The 20,688-nt window shown below is 39.1% G+C and overlaps 1 protein-coding gene across 2 annotated transcripts in view; it reads right to left on the bottom strand.

The window, feature by feature from the left end:
• The window catches only part of TRIP11 (thyroid hormone receptor interactor 11), a 65,202-nt gene extending 45,190 nt beyond the window's left edge, over positions 1-20,012 (bottom strand). The window contains exons 1-6 of one of the 2 annotated variants that reach the window (XM_028098367.2): positions 19,482-20,012; positions 14,588-14,649; positions 8,503-8,613; positions 5,299-5,577; positions 3,634-3,702; positions 1,105-1,270 (exon numbers count right to left, since the gene is read on the bottom strand). In XM_028098367.2, coding sequence (XP_027954168.2) covers positions 1,105-1,270; positions 3,634-3,702; positions 5,299-5,577; positions 8,503-8,613; positions 14,588-14,649; positions 19,482-19,620 — 826 coding nt within the window. In that variant the 5' untranslated portion in view covers positions 19,621-20,012. The remainder of the gene's footprint in view (positions 1-1,104; positions 1,271-3,633; positions 3,703-5,298; positions 5,578-8,502; positions 8,614-14,587; positions 14,650-19,481) is intronic. The other variant, XM_028098373.2, reaches the window with a different exon arrangement.
• Between the last annotated feature and the right edge of the window lie 676 nt (positions 20,013-20,688).

Here is a 20,688-nt window from a genome sequence, read left to right as displayed (position 1 = left end):
GAAAGAAATCAATCTGAAAAGGCTACATACTGTATGATTCCAACTATGTGATGTTCTGGAAAGGGCAAAACAATAGAAACAGTAGAAAGATTGTGGGGGAGGGTGGGTGGGAGGTGAGCAGGCAGAGCATAAAGGATTTTTAGAACACTGAAACTACTCTGTGTATTATAATGATGAATATATATCATATGTCTGTCCAACCTAGAGAATGTACAACACCAAGAGTGAACCCTAAGGTAAACTATACACTTTGAGGGATCATGATCTGTCAATATAGGTTAAAAAATATACCATTCTGATGAGTAATGGTGATAGTGGGGGTGGCTATGCATGTGTCAGGGCAGGGGTATATGGGAAATCTCTGTACTTCCTTCTCAATTTTGTTATGAAAAGAAAGTCTTTTAAAAAGTTACCAAAATAAAGCATTCTTATTTTAGATTTTTTTTAAGTAATCTCTAGCCTCAATGTGGGGCTCAAACTCATAACCCCAAGATTAAGAGTTACACACTCCACTGACTAAGCCAACCAGGCACCGCCATAATAAAGCATTTTTAAATAAATAGTTGAGGAAAAATATTATTTGAATCAACTACTAAAACACTTATGTATATGAGTTTGAAAGAAAGTGAAAATATTTCTAATCATTTATTACCAAAGTATCATCACCAAACAATGCAAAAAAAATCTATATATTGTAACTATTTGTCACAAAGACAAAAGGACCTTACCATTTCTGCATAATCTTACAACAGTGATGCCATTGCAAATTTCAGGCAAATGAACAGAACTACTCATTCACTCATTCTTTAGAATGTAGTCCAAGTTTACATCAGTGTGTTGGTCTTACAGTACTAGGCTTGTCATTTAATTCTGTCATCTAATCCATTAAGTTAATAAAACGAACAACCTTGGGGCGCCTGGGGGTGCTCAGTGGGTTAAACAGCTGCCTTCGGCTCAGGTCATGATCTCGGGGTCCTGGGATCGAGCCCCGAGTTGGAATCTCTGCTCAGCGGGGAGCCTGCTTCTCCCTCTGCCCTTCCCCCCCTTGTGTTCTTTCGTTCTCTCAAATAAATAAAATCTTAAAAAAAAACAAAAACTAACAACCTTGTTGTAACAAGTTTTCCAGTTCTTCAATTTGTTCTTCATAGTCACTTAATTCTTCTCGATGACGACGACTTATTTCTGTCAATTTCTGTTGGTATGCATTTTGTAAAACTGACATTTCATGTTGATGGTCATCGATTTCCTGACTTCGAGTCTGTTTGAGTTCCTTAAAAAATAAAAACAAGGTTAACTACATTTATAATCAATGACATACCTAAGCCATTTCATTGCTGTGCAAAAGTCTGTATTAAAAATAATTCTCTGAACATGCTAAGGCTATAAAGAATTTAAACACAGGCCCCAAATCTGGACAAATCTGAAAAATTCTACTCTTTCCTTTCTTGGGTCTTAAGAACAGTTTTTCTACTTTAATGAGAGAATACCAGCAAGAAAAAAAATGAAACAAAAGATGAATAAAAATATCTTGGCTACCCAAGTTAAGACCACCAGTCTCTCTCCTAAGGAATCTGGATCTTGAGCTTAGTCCTTCAAAAAAGGAAATTGTTAGGACCACAAGCACTGTGATAGCTGCACCCGGAAAAGTCTGTCCACTGTGTCCCACTATCTAGATCCCTGATCCTATTCCCATTCCTGTTCTGCCCAAGACCAGAATGCTCAATTCTTCTTTTAATCCTGGGGACAGACTACCCTGGGTCCTTCCTGTAAATCTTCTTTTGCTTTACTTAGCCAGAGATGGTTTTTGTTGCTTATAACCAAGAATCCTAATCAATAAATTAACTTCTATTTCCCGAGAAGACAAGTTACTCTTTAATCCTGTGCACTTACTTATGTGCCAGCAGTTGGCAAGCAGCTTCACATTTAAACCTTAAAATGATCCTACAAGGAAGGTATGATGAAATCTACTATACTGATGATAAAACGGAAGCTTGGAAAGATTAAGTAACTTGCTCAAAGTACAACAGCTGGTAAATAGGAGAGTCAGGATTCATACACAAGTCTGACTTGGGACCCCACCCACGTTAGTATTGTAATAAAAATAAAACCAAAGACGAAAAATTCTACACCTGACGATAATTTTTTTTTTTTTAATTTTAAAGAGTTTATCTGAGAGAGAGAGAGGGAGAGAGAGCATGCGCCTGTGTGCAAGAGAGGACAAGCAGGGTGGGTCGGCGGGGGGGGGGAGCAGAGAGAGTGGCAGAAGCTGACTCTCCACTGAGCACAGAGCCCAACATGGGGCTCAATCTGGGACCCTGGGATCATGACCTGAGCTGAAGGCAGACACTTAACCAACTGAGCCACCCAGGTGCCCCATATGCCTGACAATAATTTATACACTAAAAACAATTCATTGCCATATGATACAATTATGTAACTAAGACTTTTCTTGAAATAACTGACAAAAAGTAGCAAAATTCCACCAAAATTAAGGGAAAATAATTATTTACAATGAACAGTATTAACATTTTATTTTGTCAATATCCTTTAACCCTAAACCCTGAAACTTTAACAACCTCGGAAATGTTTTAACAAAGACCATTTTGGTGAGCCTCAGTGGTTAATCGTCCGACTCTTGATTTCAGCTCAGGTCATGACCTCAGGATCATGGGATTCAAGCCACACATTGGGCTCTGGGCTCAGTGCAGAGTCTGCTTTAGATTCTCTCTCCCTCTCCCTCCCACTCACTCTCTAATAAACAAAACCCTTAAAAAAAAAAAAAGACAATTTTACAAGACGCAAATCAAGTAGAAACTAATGAAATATAAACTACTTAAAAAAACAAATGTTCAAAACCAAGTGATTTTGGAAAGAGACATTTTTATATACCTTGCTGTCGTAAAGGATGAAAATACAAAATGGTAAAAAGAAACAATCATAATCTATATAGTTTTATAACTGAGCCTTCTATTAAACTTATACTTTTTTTTTTAAAGATTTTTATTCATTTATTAGAGAGAGAGAGACAGAGAGAGCACACAAGCGGAGGAAGAAGCAGACTCTCTGAGCCCCATGCGGGGCTGGATCCCAGGACCGGGATCATGACCCGAGCAGAAGGCAGACGCTTAACTGAAGGAGCCACCCAGGCGCCCCAGACTTGTACTTTTACTTTTAATAAGCAAATTTTAGGTGTATAATGCCATTGTTCCAGGGCGCCTGGGCGGCTCAGTCAGTTAGGTGTCTGCCTTCGGCTCAGGTCATGATCCCAGGGTCCTGGGATCGAGCCCCACGTTGGTCTCCCTGCTCAATGGGGTGTCTGCTTCTCCCTCTCCCTGCTCCTTCTCTCTCTTGCTCTCTCTCAAATAAACAATAAAATCTTAAGAAAAAATAGTCATGGGGCACCTGGGTGGCTCAGTCGTTAAGCATCTGCCCTCGGCTCAGGTCATGATCCCAGGGTCCTGGGATCGAGCCCCGCATTGGGCTCCCTGCTCCGCGGGAAGCCTGCTTCCCCCTCTCCCACTCCCCCTGCTTGTGTTCCCTCTCTCGCTGTGTCTCTCTGTCAGATAAATATTAAAATCTTAAAAAAAAAAAGAAAGAAAGAAAAAATAGTCATTGTTCCAACAACCTCCTTACCTTAATGATACTTTGAAGTTTGCAGATTTCGCTTTGATCAGAGTTATTTGATCCTTGTGCTTTAGAGGTCTAGATCAGAAAAACAGATTTAGAAAATAATTGTGTTGGCTTTTTGTAAAAGAGAAAGTCACAAACTAATTTTATTAAAAAGTATTTTTCAGGGGCACTTAGTTGGCTCAGTCGGTTGAGCATCTGCCTTCAGGTCAGGTCATGATCCTGGGGTCCTGGGATTGAGCCCTGCATCAGGTTCCCTGCTCAGCGGGGAGTCTGCTTCTCCCTCTCCCTCCCCCTGCTCATTCTCTCTCTCTCTCTCAAATAAATAAAATCTTTTAAATATATATATATATATTTTTTTTTTAAGGGGCATTTCCCAGACAAATTCTGATTAAAGAATGCCAAGCACCTTTTAAAGAACTAAGTCCAATTGTGAGTAATACACAACAAATAAAAGATAATTTTCAAAGGACATCCAGGCTGTCAGTTAAGCATCCGACTCTTGATTTCAGCTCATCCTAGGCAGTGTTTCCTAAAATGTGTATCAGAATCACCTGAGGAATTTACTTGTTTGAATGCAATTTCCAAGGCTCTAAAATAGGCTATGAAATCCTAATTTCTAATGGTAGGACAGAGAATCTACGATTTTATAGTACTTTAAGAACTACTACATTTTTAGAGATAAGATGGACAAACTCATCGTTCTAAGATTTATTTTGGATATTGGGAATGTCTAGCAACTTGGGAAGCAAAAAGGTAATTTTAATTGGTAGGGTTTCTCCTTTATATAACTAGATCGCACTCACAAAAAAAAAAATAATTTCTTTACTTATATACTTGTTCTCCACACTGATGAAATGAAATCCAAATGTACAATGTTCCAGTTTCCTTTGGGTCTCATGTTGACTGACATCAATAGTATACAGAATCTGATATATACGGTGAAAAGTGTCCCTTGAAGGAAAGTTTATGCCCCAAATAGCAAAGATTTAATTTCTAATGTACAAAAAACAACACAAAAGTTTAACGTATTTTATACCAATGATCAGATTTTCATTTTACACATAACTGGTAAGAGGAACCTCAGAGAACATCTATGCAAGTAGTTTCAAATCTGGGGTCTTGGAGCCATGGAGTTGCCATCAAAGAAGCCTCAGGGACTCCAGAGGAATAGATGCTAGTTCAACCACAGCAACTCCATTTTTATCTCTTTTAAGTCCTGGACTTGTAACTTTTTATTTTAACACATGGTTCTGTTGCTCTCAATATATATATATATTTTTTTAAGATTTTATTTCTTTATTTGGCAGAGAAAGAGTATAAGCAGGGGGAGTGACAGGCAGAGGGAGAGGAAGAAGCAGACTCCCCGCTGAGCAAGGAGCCCAATGCAGGACTCGATCCCAGGACCCTGGGATCGTGACTTGAGCCACCCAGGCTCGCCAGCTCTCAGTTTTTTTGAAAATTTCTTCCAAATATTTTATAGAGGAGGAAACGGAGGCTAAGAAAGAAAAATGACCTGACCAAAATCACTCAGAAAAATCACTGGCAGAATTAGAACACAGGTTTTCAAATTCCTAGTCCAGGGTTCTTTCTGATACCAAAAGTTCTACATAGAGAACCACTATTTTTCCTCACTAATAGTTTTCAAAGACTCATGATAATTTTACCTACCTGAGCAATATGCCTCCAATGACCAACTTCAGATTCAAGTCTTGCAACTTCATTTGACAACCTGTTTATTTCTTGTTGTGACGAAATTATGTCACCAAAGTCCATGTCATCGTCGTGGAAAGCTGAAGCAGGGTGACTGACCCGACAGCCGAAGGGAGAGGAAGCAGGGGCTGCTGGTACGCCACCAGCTCCTGAATGTGTGGACTGAGCAGCTGACTGCAGCTTCAGCAGCTGATCCTGCAGTGCGATCTGTCTTGCTTTAAGATGGCTGATTTCTACCTACACATTTATAATCTGTATTTTAGAGAAGGTACTTTAAAATAACCATACCGATGTCTTTATAGACTCATAATGTTAAAAGTTATAATAATTTGTTTAAGATTATCCAATGATGGTAACTCTTTCAGCTGAATCCAAGTCTTCTATAACAACCCAACCAGTACATTTTTATTTAAAAACCAAACATGACTACCAGTTAAAGCAGAGACAATGTTTCAAATAGTACAAAGATCAGAATATCTCACTCATATGTCAACTAGAACAACGAAATTCTCAGTTAAATATGGGCTTAACTATCTTCATTTATATTTTGTATTATCCAAGGGTTCTATTTGTATTATCAGAGCATAAGTGATGGGAATCACTTTCCAAGGGTTCTATTTGTATTATCAGAGCATAAGTGATGGGAAAATGAAAGCTGCAGTCTGTGTGTTAGAAAGTTTCTTTGGAGCATCTGTTGGAATAGTCTTATGTTACTGATTATGGCGGAATTTAGGCTTAAAGTGCACCAGAATCAGGAGTAACTTTGTACTGGTCTGTACAATAGCTGGAAGAATGCTTTATTAATCCATTCTTAGGTAACAGTGAGCCTGTGGTTATTATTAGCCCTTGAGTCTTAGAAAGAAATCATATAATGAGAGAGGCCTTGGCTTTAGCCTTGGAAAAAGGAGCCAGTGAAAATTTGACTTTACTCAGGGAAAGAATAGTATAAAAATTCTGAGACCCTTAGTGGAGTTTTGACTAAGGGCTGGCAATACTAACTCACTGTCCAAAAGAAATTACGAACATATGGACTTACCACAATGCCATATCCATTCTCAGTGAGAGATTACTCAAAATATAAAAGTGAGTAAGCTAGGTAGAACTGAGATAAACCTTCTGTAAAATACCTACCCCAAAAGACATGCTGCCACAATGGAGACTATGATACTGGGAATTAGCCGACCAGTAACAATATTTCTACACATGTAAAGCCAAGCAATTAGACAAACAAAAACCAAACACAATTATGTCAAGTGTCATAACAAACAGGTTTCTCGTACCAAACCTCTTCTCTAAAAAAAAAAAAATTTGAGAGACAGCACACATTTCATTCATTTGCCCATAACTGACATGAGTTAAATTGCATCTCTGAGGAATATGAACATCATAATGAGGGCAGAAAACAGAACTTAAGTACATTCATATATTATCTTTCATTCTAGTACAAAATACTGAAACCCAAAATTATTTTCAAGTGTAGCTTTAATACAAAGAAAGTTCTCATTATAAAACTAGTATTTATATCAAATTATCACATTAAAAAATGCAAGCTAATAACAAAGAGGCATTTCTAAACTAAAATGCTTAATTTGCCCTCTAATATCAACAGTTAAGTAGAAAATAAAATGCCAGATTTTCCACAGCAGTGTTTTCAATTAGGACGTAAGCATGAGAATCACCTATGGAGTTTCCGAAAAATACCAATACCAGGGCCCCTTCCCAGTACACCAAAATCAGAATCTCCTGGAGGACACAAATGTGTGTATTTTTTTAAAGTATCATGGATGATTCAGCTGTAAATCCCTGGGTGGGAACTACTGCACTACTGTAATATTTGTAAGTCAGTGCTGATCAAAGTGGTCTATGGACTGAAGGTATAAATGTTTACTACCAGTGGGCTTTTACCTTTAACTTGAACTTGTAATTTTCTTTTCTTATATTCATTTTATTTTTGTAGTAATTTATTTTTATTGTATTTTATGAAATCAATTCCCAACAGATTGGAAATTTAAGCTCTAGCTTTATATTTATCTTTAACGTGGCTTGCTTTTATTTTTCATCTTAGTATGTTACTGAAAGAACTAAAAATCAATGCATGTAAATTTTAAAAACTCATATATGGGGATGCCTGGGTGGCTCAGTCGGTTGAGCATCCAACTCCTGGTTTCGGTTCAGGTCACGATTTCAGGGTCGTGAGTTCAAGCATGGTGTGAAGCTCCATGCTCAGGGCGGAGTCTGCTTGAGATTCTGTCTCTTCCTCTCCGACTACCCTTCCCTCCCCCACTCTCACACATGCCTCTCTCTCTCTAAAATAAATAAATCTTTACACTTCATCTTAGCCAAAATGCCAAGAAGTGATAAAAATAAATAAATCTTTTAAACAAACAAAAAAAACCCAACTCATATATGAATTTATGGTAGAAATGAATATTTAATCAACAAACTAAAGAAAACCCAAATGATCTGGATAATAAAACAAGAAATAGCTCAATTCCTAGGAGTATTTACTGAATTCCATTTATGTACTACACACTGAAGATAATTTAACAAAAAAATGAAACATGGAAACATAGTCTATATTTTAAAGATTCATTATAGTGCTGTTTAAATTACATAATATCTACTACCAGCACTGCAAAGAAAAGATAAGCCAATTCCAAAATAAACATTTCTAACAAACTGAAGGGAAAAAATATTTATAGAACAACGTAAGTCAACTTAATATACTTAATATTCTGTTTTTCCATGGAAAGTCAAATAAATGCCAATTCAATATATATGAACACTGGTAGTCAAAATCATTTTTAAAAACAAAATGTCATTAGCAATGATCACACTGAGTCACAATTTTAAGTAAATAGAGGAAATATTAGGTGTCATAAAATCAGAAATTATAAGCAACAGATGCCTGAAGATACTTTTATTTTAAGAGTTTTCCTCTTTTGGAAGTAGGAAGTAAAGGTTAGCTTATAAAATATAAATTTAACAGAAAAGCTTAGAGTTCTTGTTACAACAGCAGTATCAAACTGAGTTGGGAATTACTAACTTCATCACCCTTTCAGTATTTTTATGGATCTGTATATAGCTTGATTTATAACTCTTAAAAACCTTCCTAAAAACATTACTAGGAAATAAATATGAAGTAACTGTAATAACTTTTACCTCCTTCTGTTGTAGTTGATTCCGATAACTTGTAGATTGCTGCTTTATTTGAAGCTCTGACGCTTCATGCTTCTCTTCTAAATCAGTACAAAGTTTTTTGAGTCTCTCATTCTAGAAACAAAGAAAACAAGTATTTTCAACAAAAAGACTAAAAGTAAAATATGTAAGTTATCTGCATGGCATCATGAAAAACAGATCACTTTATCCAGAAAAAGATATAAAATACAGAAGTTCTCAGACAGAATTGGCCTTTGAAATATAGTTTTAATTAAAGCTACAACAGCGGGGTGCCTGGGTGACTCAGTCGTTAAGCGTCTGCCTTCGGCTCAGGTCATGATCCCGGGGTCCTGGGATGGAGCCCCGCATCGGGCTCCCTGTTCCGTGGGAAATCTGCTTCTCCCTCTCCCACCCTCCTGCTTGTGTTCCCTCTCTCGCTGTCTCTCTCTCTGTCAAATAAATAAATAAAAATCTTTAAAAAAAATAAAAATAAAAATAAAAAGTTAAAGCTACAAGAGCAATAAGCATGTTTATAGGAGATTATGCAAAATTTTGAAACAAAGTAAAAAAAAAAAGTATATCTTGTTCAGTTTGATTTTCTGCTAAAAAAAGGCCAATGATCAATGTTTCCCCCATCTCTGCATATCCAGGGTCTAGCATATAATGGGCAGTATATGTCTGGTTAATGAATAAACTAGATTACACATTTCAACTTGTGTTTTCTTCCCAAACATAACTTTTTAAACGCAATCTTTTTAAAAAAGACTTCTTGCTGAAGTACACGTAGGAGGCCAAAGCTTCATATTATCTATCATGCCTTCCACACTACCTATGTGCCAGGCTCCTGAGGCACCTCTGAAAAATCCAATTTGAAAACCATACTAAAGATCAGTTCAAAAACTAGTTAGAAGTACACAAAATATTCTAATTCAATGAATCTAGATATCATAGTCTTTTGTTCTAAGATTTTGGAAAATACGTTTAAAAAACTACTTAAAATTTTGGGACACCTGGTGGCTCAGTCAGTTAATTGTCCAACGTGGTTTCAGTTCAGGTCATGATCTCATGGGTCATGGGATCAAGCCCTGTGTTGGGTTCCCTGCTCAGCGGGGATTCTGCTTGAAAGATTCTCTCCCTCTGCCCCTCCCCCCACTCATGCCAGTACGCACGCGCGCTCTCTCAAATAAATAAATCTTTAAAAAATTTACTTAAATTCTATGTACTCAAATATTAAATTACCTTAACCTATTATCATTCCTTGAGTTTCAATGAACAAGGACATTATGGAGCAACATAAATGGGCACTAAAGCTTTTTGAAAAGAATTTACAAATTATCACAGATAACTTAGTAAGAACTTAGTAAGAACTAAGAATTCCACTAATTTATCTACAAACACAATTTAACAATGAAAACTGAGAGAAAGGTGACAGATGTGGTGGGAAAAAAAGTTCCTGCTAGAAGGTAAAGACTTTTTCACTTTGAGAATATCACCCGTTTTCTTAGAGTCTAGGAATTTCTTACATCAACAGATGTGAAAGTTATGATTCAGGGAGATTATATAAATACATAGAGAAAAATCAAAGGAATAAACATAAACCCTAGTTTGGGAGTCTGCCTCCAGAAATCTAATACAGATTTTGGTTATGTTGAAGAAATAGAAATAAGACACAGGCCCACGCAACTAATTATCTTCTATTCTTCTGGTGGCTTCTGCATGACTTTCTGTGAGCTTTTAACATGAAAAACACCAAACATAACTGAAGCAACACGATATAGTGAAGTCAAAACCCAGTCATAAAAGCCCACTCTAGGCTTTTTCAGATAAAAATAACTAAGGCTATTTGTTGAACTCTGGTCAATAACTAGAACTTGAAAACTTCCAATTTGGCCAATATCTAATTGCTTGTCTGCCCTCACCTCCCTAGCCATGTGAAGAGTAACAGTTAACAAAGTACATGAAGGGCAGATTCTCTTCACGTGGCTGATCTATGACATTACTTGTGAGTGGCTGTATTTTCTATTATATGGAATATAGAACTAGGAGGGCTTGTCTGATGTGAAAGGAAAACGAATAAACACACATAAAGAACAGAGGAGTAAAAATGAGAGAGAAATCCCTGGTGTTCTGAAGTTTTGCTTGCATCCCCTTTCTAAAACCTGGTTATGATTTCTGCTCATGAAATCCATGAGATTCTCATATCATTATATTATTCCATCATGCTCAACCCCTGTTATACCATCAAGGTCTACTGGTGGTAGACTTTACTTTTTGAGTTTCTTTTTTGAGCAGTCCTAACTATCTGTAAGGACAGATACTTAAGACTTTTATTCTTTCTTAGACGTCTTCTAACAAAGAAAAATTACTTATTTTTTAAATAAAATAAAACTCAGAGCGCCTGGCTGGCTCAGTTGGTGGAGTGTGCAACTTGATCTTGAGGTTGTGGGTTTGAGCCCCACATTGGGAGCAGAGATTACTTCAAAATAAAATCTTCAAAATAAATAAATAATACAATAAAATAAAATAAAACTCATTCTATCTTGCAATTACCATAAAGGGTCATTGAGCCCTTTATAAATCTAAGAATATTCACGAGGTTATAATGACCTTGTTTTTCTGTCTTTGAAACATTTTGATATTTTATCATCCTAAAAATTATTTTATCATTATTCACCCATTATTCTCAAGTAGGTTTAAAAAAAGTCTTATATAATAAGAAAACAGAAGCCTGACAGAATCACTCAGAAGAATGACGCAATAGTGAAATAACCAGTTTTCTGACTGCAGTGCACAAAGCACTGTACCACCTTTTAAAAAGGAAAAAGCTAGAGACACCCACCTAAGTAGCGTCCTTTTGGTTTTATTGTTTTTTGCTTTCAGGGAACACAAGAAAATTCAGAACTTTTGTTTCCATAAAGAAAAGAAAACCGACAGAAGAAAACATTTCATAGTTATTAAGACAACTTAGAAGACAAATGTGAAGAGACAGAAAAGAGCAACCAGAGTCTGATGGTTGTGGTGAGCAGGCTGCAGAGGCAAAAATCCCAGCCAAGTCTGGAAGTAAAAATACCCTAGAGGAATCTTCTCAAACTCCAAAATTAATGAGTGAACAATATATTTCTAAGAACAAAAAAGAAATGTGGTGTTCTCATCAAGTTAGTCATTCAACAGGAAAAGATTTTACCTCACAGTATTTTGTGACAAGGCCCTGAGCCATCCCACTTTGCTAAATGGCTTTGTGACGGTATTCTTTTACTATATATGATACTTGAACACCAACATTTACTTGATATAGTTCAAACGTGGACAAATGCTGTAGGCAGGTGTGTATACAAAGGTGACTGGGAAGAAAAAGATGACATAAAGTGAAAAAAATTCAGTGGACTGATCATTCCAACTGGTATTTATATATCTAATTGGTATTTGTAAATCTGATATTTATAAATTGGCTTTGTAATTATGGAGCAAAGATGACAGTCATCATCTTTTCAACAAAATCATAAGCCATCAAAGTTTTCAAAAATACTGGTTTTAGTGACATGAGAAAAACCAAAGTCATGATCAGCTGAAACCTATTATAGATGTAACTGAAATTTGGAATCAGTATTTACAAAATAACATGCATTTCAGTTCATGCATAAGAGTTAAAAAGCAGTTAACTGCAAAGAACACTATTTTGAGTATATATGTTTTCAAAACCAGAAATATATGGAATAAAAATATGGACTTGCCATAAATAAGCCCTTTTTTTTAAGATTTTTTATTTATTTTTTTTTTGAGAGAGAGAATGAGAGAGGACAAGAACGGGGTGAGGAGAAGAGGGAGAAGCAGACTCCCCACTGATCAGGAAGCCCGATCTGGGGCTCAATCCCGGGACTCCAGGATCATGACCTGAGCCAAAGGCAGCTATTCAACTGAATGAGCCACCCTGGCGCCCCGCCATAAGTAAGTTCTTATTAAAATTTCTAATAAAGTTTTTCACTATCATTTTACTCCTACTTCTGTAAATTACTTACAAAATGATTTAATATAAAAAAAATTGGGGGCGCCTGGGTGGCTCAGTCGTTAAGCGTCTCCTTCGGCTCAGGTCATGATCCCAGGGTCCTGGGATCAAGCCCCGCATTGGGCTCCCTGCTCTGCGGGAAGCCTGCTTCTCTCTCTCCCACTCCCCCTGCCTGTGTTCCCTCTCTCACTGTGTCTCTCTCTGTCAAATAAATAAAATCTTAAGAAAAAAAAAATTTAAGAGTTCACTGGACCCAGACGGTAAATGTGATGAGACTTTTTCTTGGCATAGAGGGTTAAATTGAAGAAACCTAACTAACTCAGTCAGCTTCAAATATTAATGTCTGTAAGCAAATCTAATTTCCTCCGGAAAACACAATGCCCTCTGTCTATACTAAAACTTTCTATTTAGGGCTGCCTGGGTGGCTCAGTTGGTTAAGCATCCAACTCTTGGTTTTGGCTCAGGTCATGATCTCAGGGTTGAGGGAACGAGCCCCACAGCTTGGAGCCTGTTTGAGATTCTCTCTCCCTCTCCCTCCGCCCCTCCTCCACTCACGCTCTTTCTTTCTCTAAAATAAATAAAATCTAAAGACTTTCTAAATAGAATTTTATATTTTTTAGTTTCCTGATGGCTTTAATCATAGCTTCACCTTATTCCCTTATTGCATAGTCATATATGGGGTGAGGGTATGAAGTGTTTTTGTGCTGACACACAGCAAGAATCAGTCACCTTAGAAAACAAAGCCCTTGGATAATCCAACAGTCTCTTTTCTTCTAGCATGTGAGTAGCTCAAGCTACTGTGAATAAGCATCAAATGAGGAAGGTGGCTTTCATTTGGGGATGCATTATATCAAAAATATTTCTAAACACTAGAATCATGCTTGCACTAACCCCCCATGAGAGATTTGAAGTGAGATCAACAGGGGGACAGAAGAGTTCTCTCTCCCCTCTCAAGCTCAATAGAGAGCAGACATTCACTAAGCAGGTTCACCCTATTTATTTTTTCCCCCAAATGGACACTGGCGAATTTACCTAAATTAATGCCACTACACACATCTCTGCCATTTAATTTTTCTGGATGGGCCTGTACTAATTAATGAGTGCCTTCTCAAGGATTTCTTAGGGATTAAAGGAAAAATTTTCTCTCTCAGCCGTACAAAGAAGTATTAAGTTCATCTGTCACCGAGGCATCTACTTATTAGGTAATTATACCTAACGCCTCAAGTGTCACCAAACTGCCATCTAGAATTGAGACAGAATACCATGACAATCCCTCTTGAGAGGTCCCTCTACATCCACCTTAGTAATCTGGGCCAGAGTTCAATAATGCTTGTCAGTAAATATTTTCTGGTATTTTAAATTCAATTTTCTCTGTTGATGGGCTCAGCAAAGAGGAAAACATGCTTACCACAGTCCCCTAAAAATATATTTTAATGAAATATTAAGTGTTCCCTCATTGTTCTTATCCATAGGCTAAACAGTTGAGTGTCATTAGTACTTTACAGTAGATCCCATTTTAAATCATTTCATTTTCTTTACAGCTTTCCTTCGAGCCTTTCCCAAGTTTTCCTCCTCCCCATTAAGTACAATGTCCAGAGGTAGTCACCACGAGGCACTAACAACCGGGAAATAAATGGTAAAATTAGTTATACCTATACTCTTTACTTCTTTGTGTACAAATACCACTTTTTTTCATGTTAGCAGATTAAAAAGGTCTAGACTAAATAGAATTGCATTCTTCATATTATACTTCAATAAATGTACTACTGCAATTGAGCACACTGTCAGAACACAGTAATTCCTTGATAAATTGTTGCCACCAGTATTTCTACACTAGGCATTTTCCGACTTCCAGCATGTAAAAGATGATGGGAATGTTAAACAGCAAAGTGGAATAACATGTAAATATATTCTTCATCTAAAAGATGATGATAACACTGAAAAAGAACTGGGATAAAGGGGAAGAGATAAAACTGGCAAGCACTGCAGTAAAAAGAGAGAACTGAAAAACAGTGTAAGTTACTGTCATGCCTTCAAAAAAGAAAAAAAATCTTAAGTTCAATAATAGTCTTTAATTTTCCTTACCTCTGATCTTAAGACTGTATGAATGGCTTCAATTTCCTTTCTTCTAGAATTAGGTAATTCTGCTATGAAAGAAACAGCATATACTGAATGTATGATCAACACCATGTAAATAAACAGGCATTTTAAAGTACATATATTTCACTGAGCTTTCAACAGAATGGTATGCTGATCTGAGAATAAACTCAGAAGACATATACCACTTGATTTTTATCACAATTTCCTATTGCCACATATGTGCTTTATCATCACGTAAGTCATTCTTTTTGCCTATCTTTTGTACCTAGGTAGGACATCTACATTTCCCCCTTGGAAGTGTTCATTAAAATTTTATTATGGAAAATTGAGTTTTACAAATTAAATCTCTCTCTGTGGGCTTAGTTTCATTTTAGATGAAACTTACACAACTGGGGTTTAGGCCTTACTTCTAACTTCTGCTCCCAATCTATCAAATAATAATGACTCCTAAATAAAGGATAAAAATGCACTAAAAAAAACACTTACGTCAAGTAACATGGGCATTATTTAAAATGGGAATGAGCTCAGTCTGCTCTTATACATTTTCATTTAAAAAGAGAGTCAGAGGGCGCCTGGGTGGCTCAGTTGGGTAAGCAACTGCCTTCAGCTCAGGTCAGGATCCTGGAGTCCCAGGATCGAGTCCCGCATCGGGCTCCCTGCTCAGCGGGGAGTCTGCTTCTCCCTCTGACCTTCCCCCCTCTCCTGCTCTCTCTCTCATTCTCTCTCTCAAATAAATAAATAAATCTTAAAAAAAACTATTAAAAAATAAAAAGAGAGTCAGAGGGTGCCTGGGTGGCTTAGTCATTAAGCATCTGCCTCCTTTGGCTCAGGTCATGATCCCAAGGTCCTGGGATTGAGCCCCACGTCGAGCCCGAGCCCGTCGGGCTCCCTGCTCTGCGGGAAGCCTGCTTCTCCCTCTCCCACTTCCCCTGCTGTGTTCCCTCTCTCACTGTGCCTCCCTCTGTCAAATAAATAAATAAAATCTTTAAAAAATAAATAAATAAAAATAAAAGGAGAGTCAGAGACAGGGCACCTGGCTGGCTCAGCCAGTGGAGCGTGCAACTCTTGATCTCGGGGGTCGTGAGTTCAAGCCCCACACTGGGTGCAGAGTTTACTTAAAAAAAAATAATTTTTGTGGGGCGCCTGGGTGGCTCAGTCATAGGGCATCTGCCTTCGGCTCAGGTCATGATCCCAGGGTCCTGGGATCGAGCCCTGCATCGGGCTCCCTGCTCCGCGGGAAGCCTGCTTCTCCCTCTCCCACTCCCCCTGCTTGTGTTCCCTCTCTCGCTATGTCTCTCTCTGTCAAATAATAAATAAAATCTTTAAAAATAATTATTTTAAAAACTAAAAAAAAAACAAAAACAAAAAACAGAGTCAGAGGTCAGCTCTGTCAAAATGGCACTGTTGATGCAACCAGAACATCATCATCAGTTAAGATTATTTTTCTAGGTGCTAGTATTTTTCATTAGTCACAGCACTTTAATACCATAGAAATAACTTCTCTAATTTACAGTTTAAATCAAAAGAAAATACAAGTGACATCCAATAAAGAAAAGTGACAAACCCACTTTTCTTGTTTTGAAAATCACCAGGTGCAGGTGCTTCTGTGGCTGTTTATACTTCTTGCTTGAACTCTGACAGGATTGTCTAATTGCTACTCAGAAGAGAACAAATTATAATCTAGTCTGTTTAGGAGGGTCATTGTTAGAAGCAGAAATTGTTTCAAAGAGGGATAAAAATAGGTTTATGCAACCCTCCTCTCTTACCTCCCTCCAAAACCCCCCCCGAAAAAAACAAAAAAACCTGGTCTTTTTAAAAATAAAGGGGAGATATTATGCAGACCAAAAAAAATTCTTCCTCGCTGAGGGAAAACAAAAACACCAGCTACTCTTTATTTTTTTTTTAAGATTTTATTTATTTATTTGAGAGAGAGAGAGCACATGAGAGGGGGGAGGGTCAGAGGGAGAAGCAGACTCCCTGCTGAGCAGGGAGCTCGATGTGGGACTCGATCCCGGGACTCCAGGATCATGACCTGAGCCGAAGGCAGTCGCTTAACCAACTGAGCCACCCAGGCGCCCAACAGCCACTCTTTATTAATGCTTACCATCTGCTAGGCATTTTACACTCATGATTTCATTTAATCCTCCCAACCCCATGACAGGTATGATTACATCTATTTAACAGATAAGGAAACTCTGCTTTATGAGGTTAAGTATTTAAAAATTTGCCAAAGACCCACAATCTATAATGCATGGAAGTGGAATTTCAACCCATGTCTAATTGAAAAGCCCAAATTCCTAACCCTGATAAATCAGTACAGTTTTGATACAAGAGTAACTTTCTGGTATGTACAAATATGTACTTCAAGCTGTACCAACAGTGCTATTTTGAAACTGTTATCTTGTTCACTGCTGGCACAGGGTAGACGCTCAATAAATACCTGTTAAATGAATAAATGAACTGTACTCTGACCCTTTAAGTGATTTATAAAATCAATAAATTAGGTGTTAAGCAAGTCCCATTTTAATAGAAAGGGAAATAATAAAAGCATTAAGCAACTTTGCAGATTTTTAACACTCAGCAATTTTTTTACTTAGCATCTACTAGGTACCAAGGAAGGTGCCAAACACTGGTAATATAAGGATAAAAAAAATATATAGTCCCTGTCCTGGGCATCAAGAAAAGAGGTAAATTATAACTCAACATGGTAAGTGCTCTCAAAGAGAGATCCACAAGATCACATGCAATCAACTCAGCCTGCCATGGACTGAGAATGGTTTCACCAAGTACCTGGCACGCAAGCAAAGTCATACAGGAAAAAACTGTTTTCCAAGCAAAGAAGGGTAGAGGAGGAAGTAGAAAAGGAAGGCCCTTCCATGCAGAGGCTTGGAGTTGTGTAGGGACTTCTCAAAGTTCCATGTGGCAAAAGCTCTGTGTGCAAGCGCATGTATGTGTGAACATGCATATGTATGGCAATTTGGAGAGAAGAGGAGGTAATAAGAGGTAAGACTAGAAAAGGGAGGTTGACCTCAGGATAGGTTTCTGGTCTCCCAAAACTAAGAGGTTTGGATTTTATCCTGTAAGGAACAGAGCTAAAAGATTTTAAAGCACCTATGTTTTAGAAAACTGGCAGCACACAGAAAATGGAAATGGAGTACGGAGAAATGGGTGACAGGATGGGAAGGAGAAAGTGCATGGGAGGGGGGGTTCTGAACTCAAGGAAGCGGGTAAAAGGAAAGGACGAATATAAGAAACGATTCTGGCAGAGAATGAACAAGATTTGGTGACCAACTGGAAACAGGAAATGGAAAAGAGGCAAAACAAAGGTGACAACGATTTCTAGTTCAGTAGATTGGGGAGATGATGGAACCAATAAGAATGAGAATACAGGAGTACATTTGACAGGAAGAACAAATGCATTCCACCTTAAGCCCATAGGACAGTCAGGTGGGGGGGGGCATCATATTTTCTAGGAATAGCCAACTGTTTTCCCCTACCTAGGCTACAAGGAGAGACTAGTCATTTTCCATGTCAACCAGCTCTTTTCTGTTCTAAATTTCAAGGTCACACGATCCTTTACCGAACACAGGGAGGGAGAATCCCTTTCACTCTCATCCCCAACCTGTCCCACCTAATTCAACTCCCACCCAAGGTGTACTCCAAGCAGTAAAATGGATTTCAGCAGCTCTCCAATGCTTTTCCTTTCTAAAGACAGAAATTCTAAATATACTTTTTTTCCTCAAACTATGTTTCTCTACTTCAACCCAATAAACTGGAAGTTTCAATTATATCAGGATAAAAAAATAAACCAGAATGCTAATTAATTTATAAGAAATAAAATTATCCAAGGAAGTGCTCTCATCCAAAAGACCAGCCCATCGTCTCTGGGGAGGCAGACTTCCACTGAAATTAAAGTACTCTTGGGGCGCCTGGGTGGCTCAGTCGTTAAGTGTCTGCCTTCGGCTCAGGTCATGATCCCAGGGTCCTGGGATCAAGCCCCGCATCGGGCTCCCTGCTCCGCGGGAAGCCTGCTTCTCCCTCTCCGACTCCCCCTGCTTGTGTTCCCTCTCTCGCTGACTCTCTCTCTGTCAAATAAATAAATAAAATCTCTTTAAAAAAAAGAAATTAAAGTACTCTAATTAATTAAGAACTCTTTAGATCTAAATACTACTTGCGGAAAGAAATGTCAAGAAATCAAAATATTAACGTAACTATTACTATGTAACTCTGGGTCACTATTCATTAGTAAAACAAAACAAGGACTTCAAAAATGAGTGAAAGTTGCTATGGATTGGTAGAGTATCTTCCTTGTTTTATTGTCGAAATGTAGGTAGAATGGGCAATTAGGCACAAAAATACATTTCAGCTGGAACGCTGTGTCACCAGAAAAAGCAAAAACATAACAGGAAAAACTTACAGCCATGTTTAACAATATATTCAAGTCAGAAAGGGCTTAAGATTCACTAAATATTTTAATGAGTTGTTTCAACTGTTACAAAACTCGAAGCAAAAAAGTAACTGTGTCACGCACAGATACTTTTTAATTGTGTCAGTATAAAGGAAAAGGATCAAAATCAGATCCGCCCCCAAGCTAAAGGCAAAGTAAGCGGTGGGCGTGGAAGAACCAAACAAAAATAAACGACTCGATGTAGGAGCAGTTTCCCTCCATTCTGAGATACCCACAGTATTCAATGGAAGAAGAACCAGAACTCTTCCCCGGACCCCAGTGTCTTTCATCAGAGAAAATCTGTTAAGAAGAGGCCAAAGAAGTATAACGAAAAAAGGGAGGACTGACACTCCCGACGGATGTAAGTGGGAACCGATCGGGGCGCTCCCAGGGTCCCAGAAAAGCACTCCCTCCCATCGCTCCAGCTGTTACCTTCCACTTCCTCCGTGCCCTCCATTAGCATATCCTTTGTAAAATTTGAAATCTGGTCAGTGAGGGAAGCCAGGCTGCCTCCGACTTGACCCAGAGACTGGCCCAAGCCGGAGCCGAGGCCCCCAAGCCAGGACGACATCGCTGCGGTTTAGAGAACGATATGGTCCGCTCCGAGAAAATCGTCCAGCGTCGTCGGACGATCCAGCCAAAGCTCCTCGAACCGCTGCCTTCACGGGACCAATCCAAATCAAAACACTCAAGATTCGGTAACACAATGGGGTTCCTAGGCAACGCCGGCTTCGGGGGGCTCCCACCAACCGCCGGACTCTGCCTAGAAACGCAGAGGCCTGACCTGGGACGTTACCAGGGGCCCGCCTCCAGTGCCACTGTCAACCCCGCGAGGCCTCTGCTCATTCCCACGACTTCCCAACGTCCAGGTTGGGCCACTTCTTCCCCTGTTTTAGTGACTTTCCCCAGCCCCGAAGGCAACTCCTGCCAACTCGACGCCGGCCGCCATGACACCCACTAAGAACGCGGCGACGGATCATAGAGAGGCGCCGCGCTGGCGTAGACGGGCTCTGCGGAGCTGCCGGACGTGTCCTTGGCGCAAGGGAGCATGGGATAGCGGAGGACCGAGAGCGGCGGCCGGAGGCCGCATACCTCCTGCGCAGGGGCAAGGTCAGCCTCCACGTAGCGCGCCGGCTTTGGTCTTTGAGGGAGCGGTCTCCAGAGCCAGGGGTGACGCGGCGGTTCCCGCCCGCGGCACCTGCCGTTCGGGCAGAGCCGTTCGTCAGTGGGTGCCTCTGGAAGCCGGCGTGGCCCGGGAAGCCCCTGAACCCTCACGGTGTCGGTGAAACCTGAGTGTTTAATTCTGACTACACGCGCAGCCAGCGGTGCAAGGGCACTTGGCAGGGTCGCTGCACTGCGCAGCAAGCGGTTTTACTTATCACAGTTACGGTGTTGATTCTGCAACAGCCTGTCGGGCTGCTCTGTGCCCAACACTACGGTAGGAGCTCGGGATACACAGAAAGGATGGGCTGCAAACTCGTGTCCAGGCAGGAAACACACGTTGGTTACTTTCTGTAGTATTTTTCCTGGTGGCTTTACAGCTCATAGTTGAAACCCTGCCTTCTCTGATATACCAAGAGCTTTGTTCATGAAGCCGATATAACCCATGAAGTTAAAGCATAGACCACCTTAAAAAAAA

This window comes from Eumetopias jubatus, unplaced genomic scaffold (genome assembly GCF_037043125.1).
Source record: "Eumetopias jubatus isolate StellerSeaLion01/CBP00866 unplaced genomic scaffold, mEumJub1_p1.0 scaffold_7, whole genome shotgun sequence".
In the NCBI taxonomy this organism is placed as follows: domain Eukaryota; kingdom Metazoa; phylum Chordata; class Mammalia; order Carnivora; family Otariidae; genus Eumetopias; species Eumetopias jubatus.
This window is presented reverse-complemented; position numbering and strand designations above follow the sequence as displayed.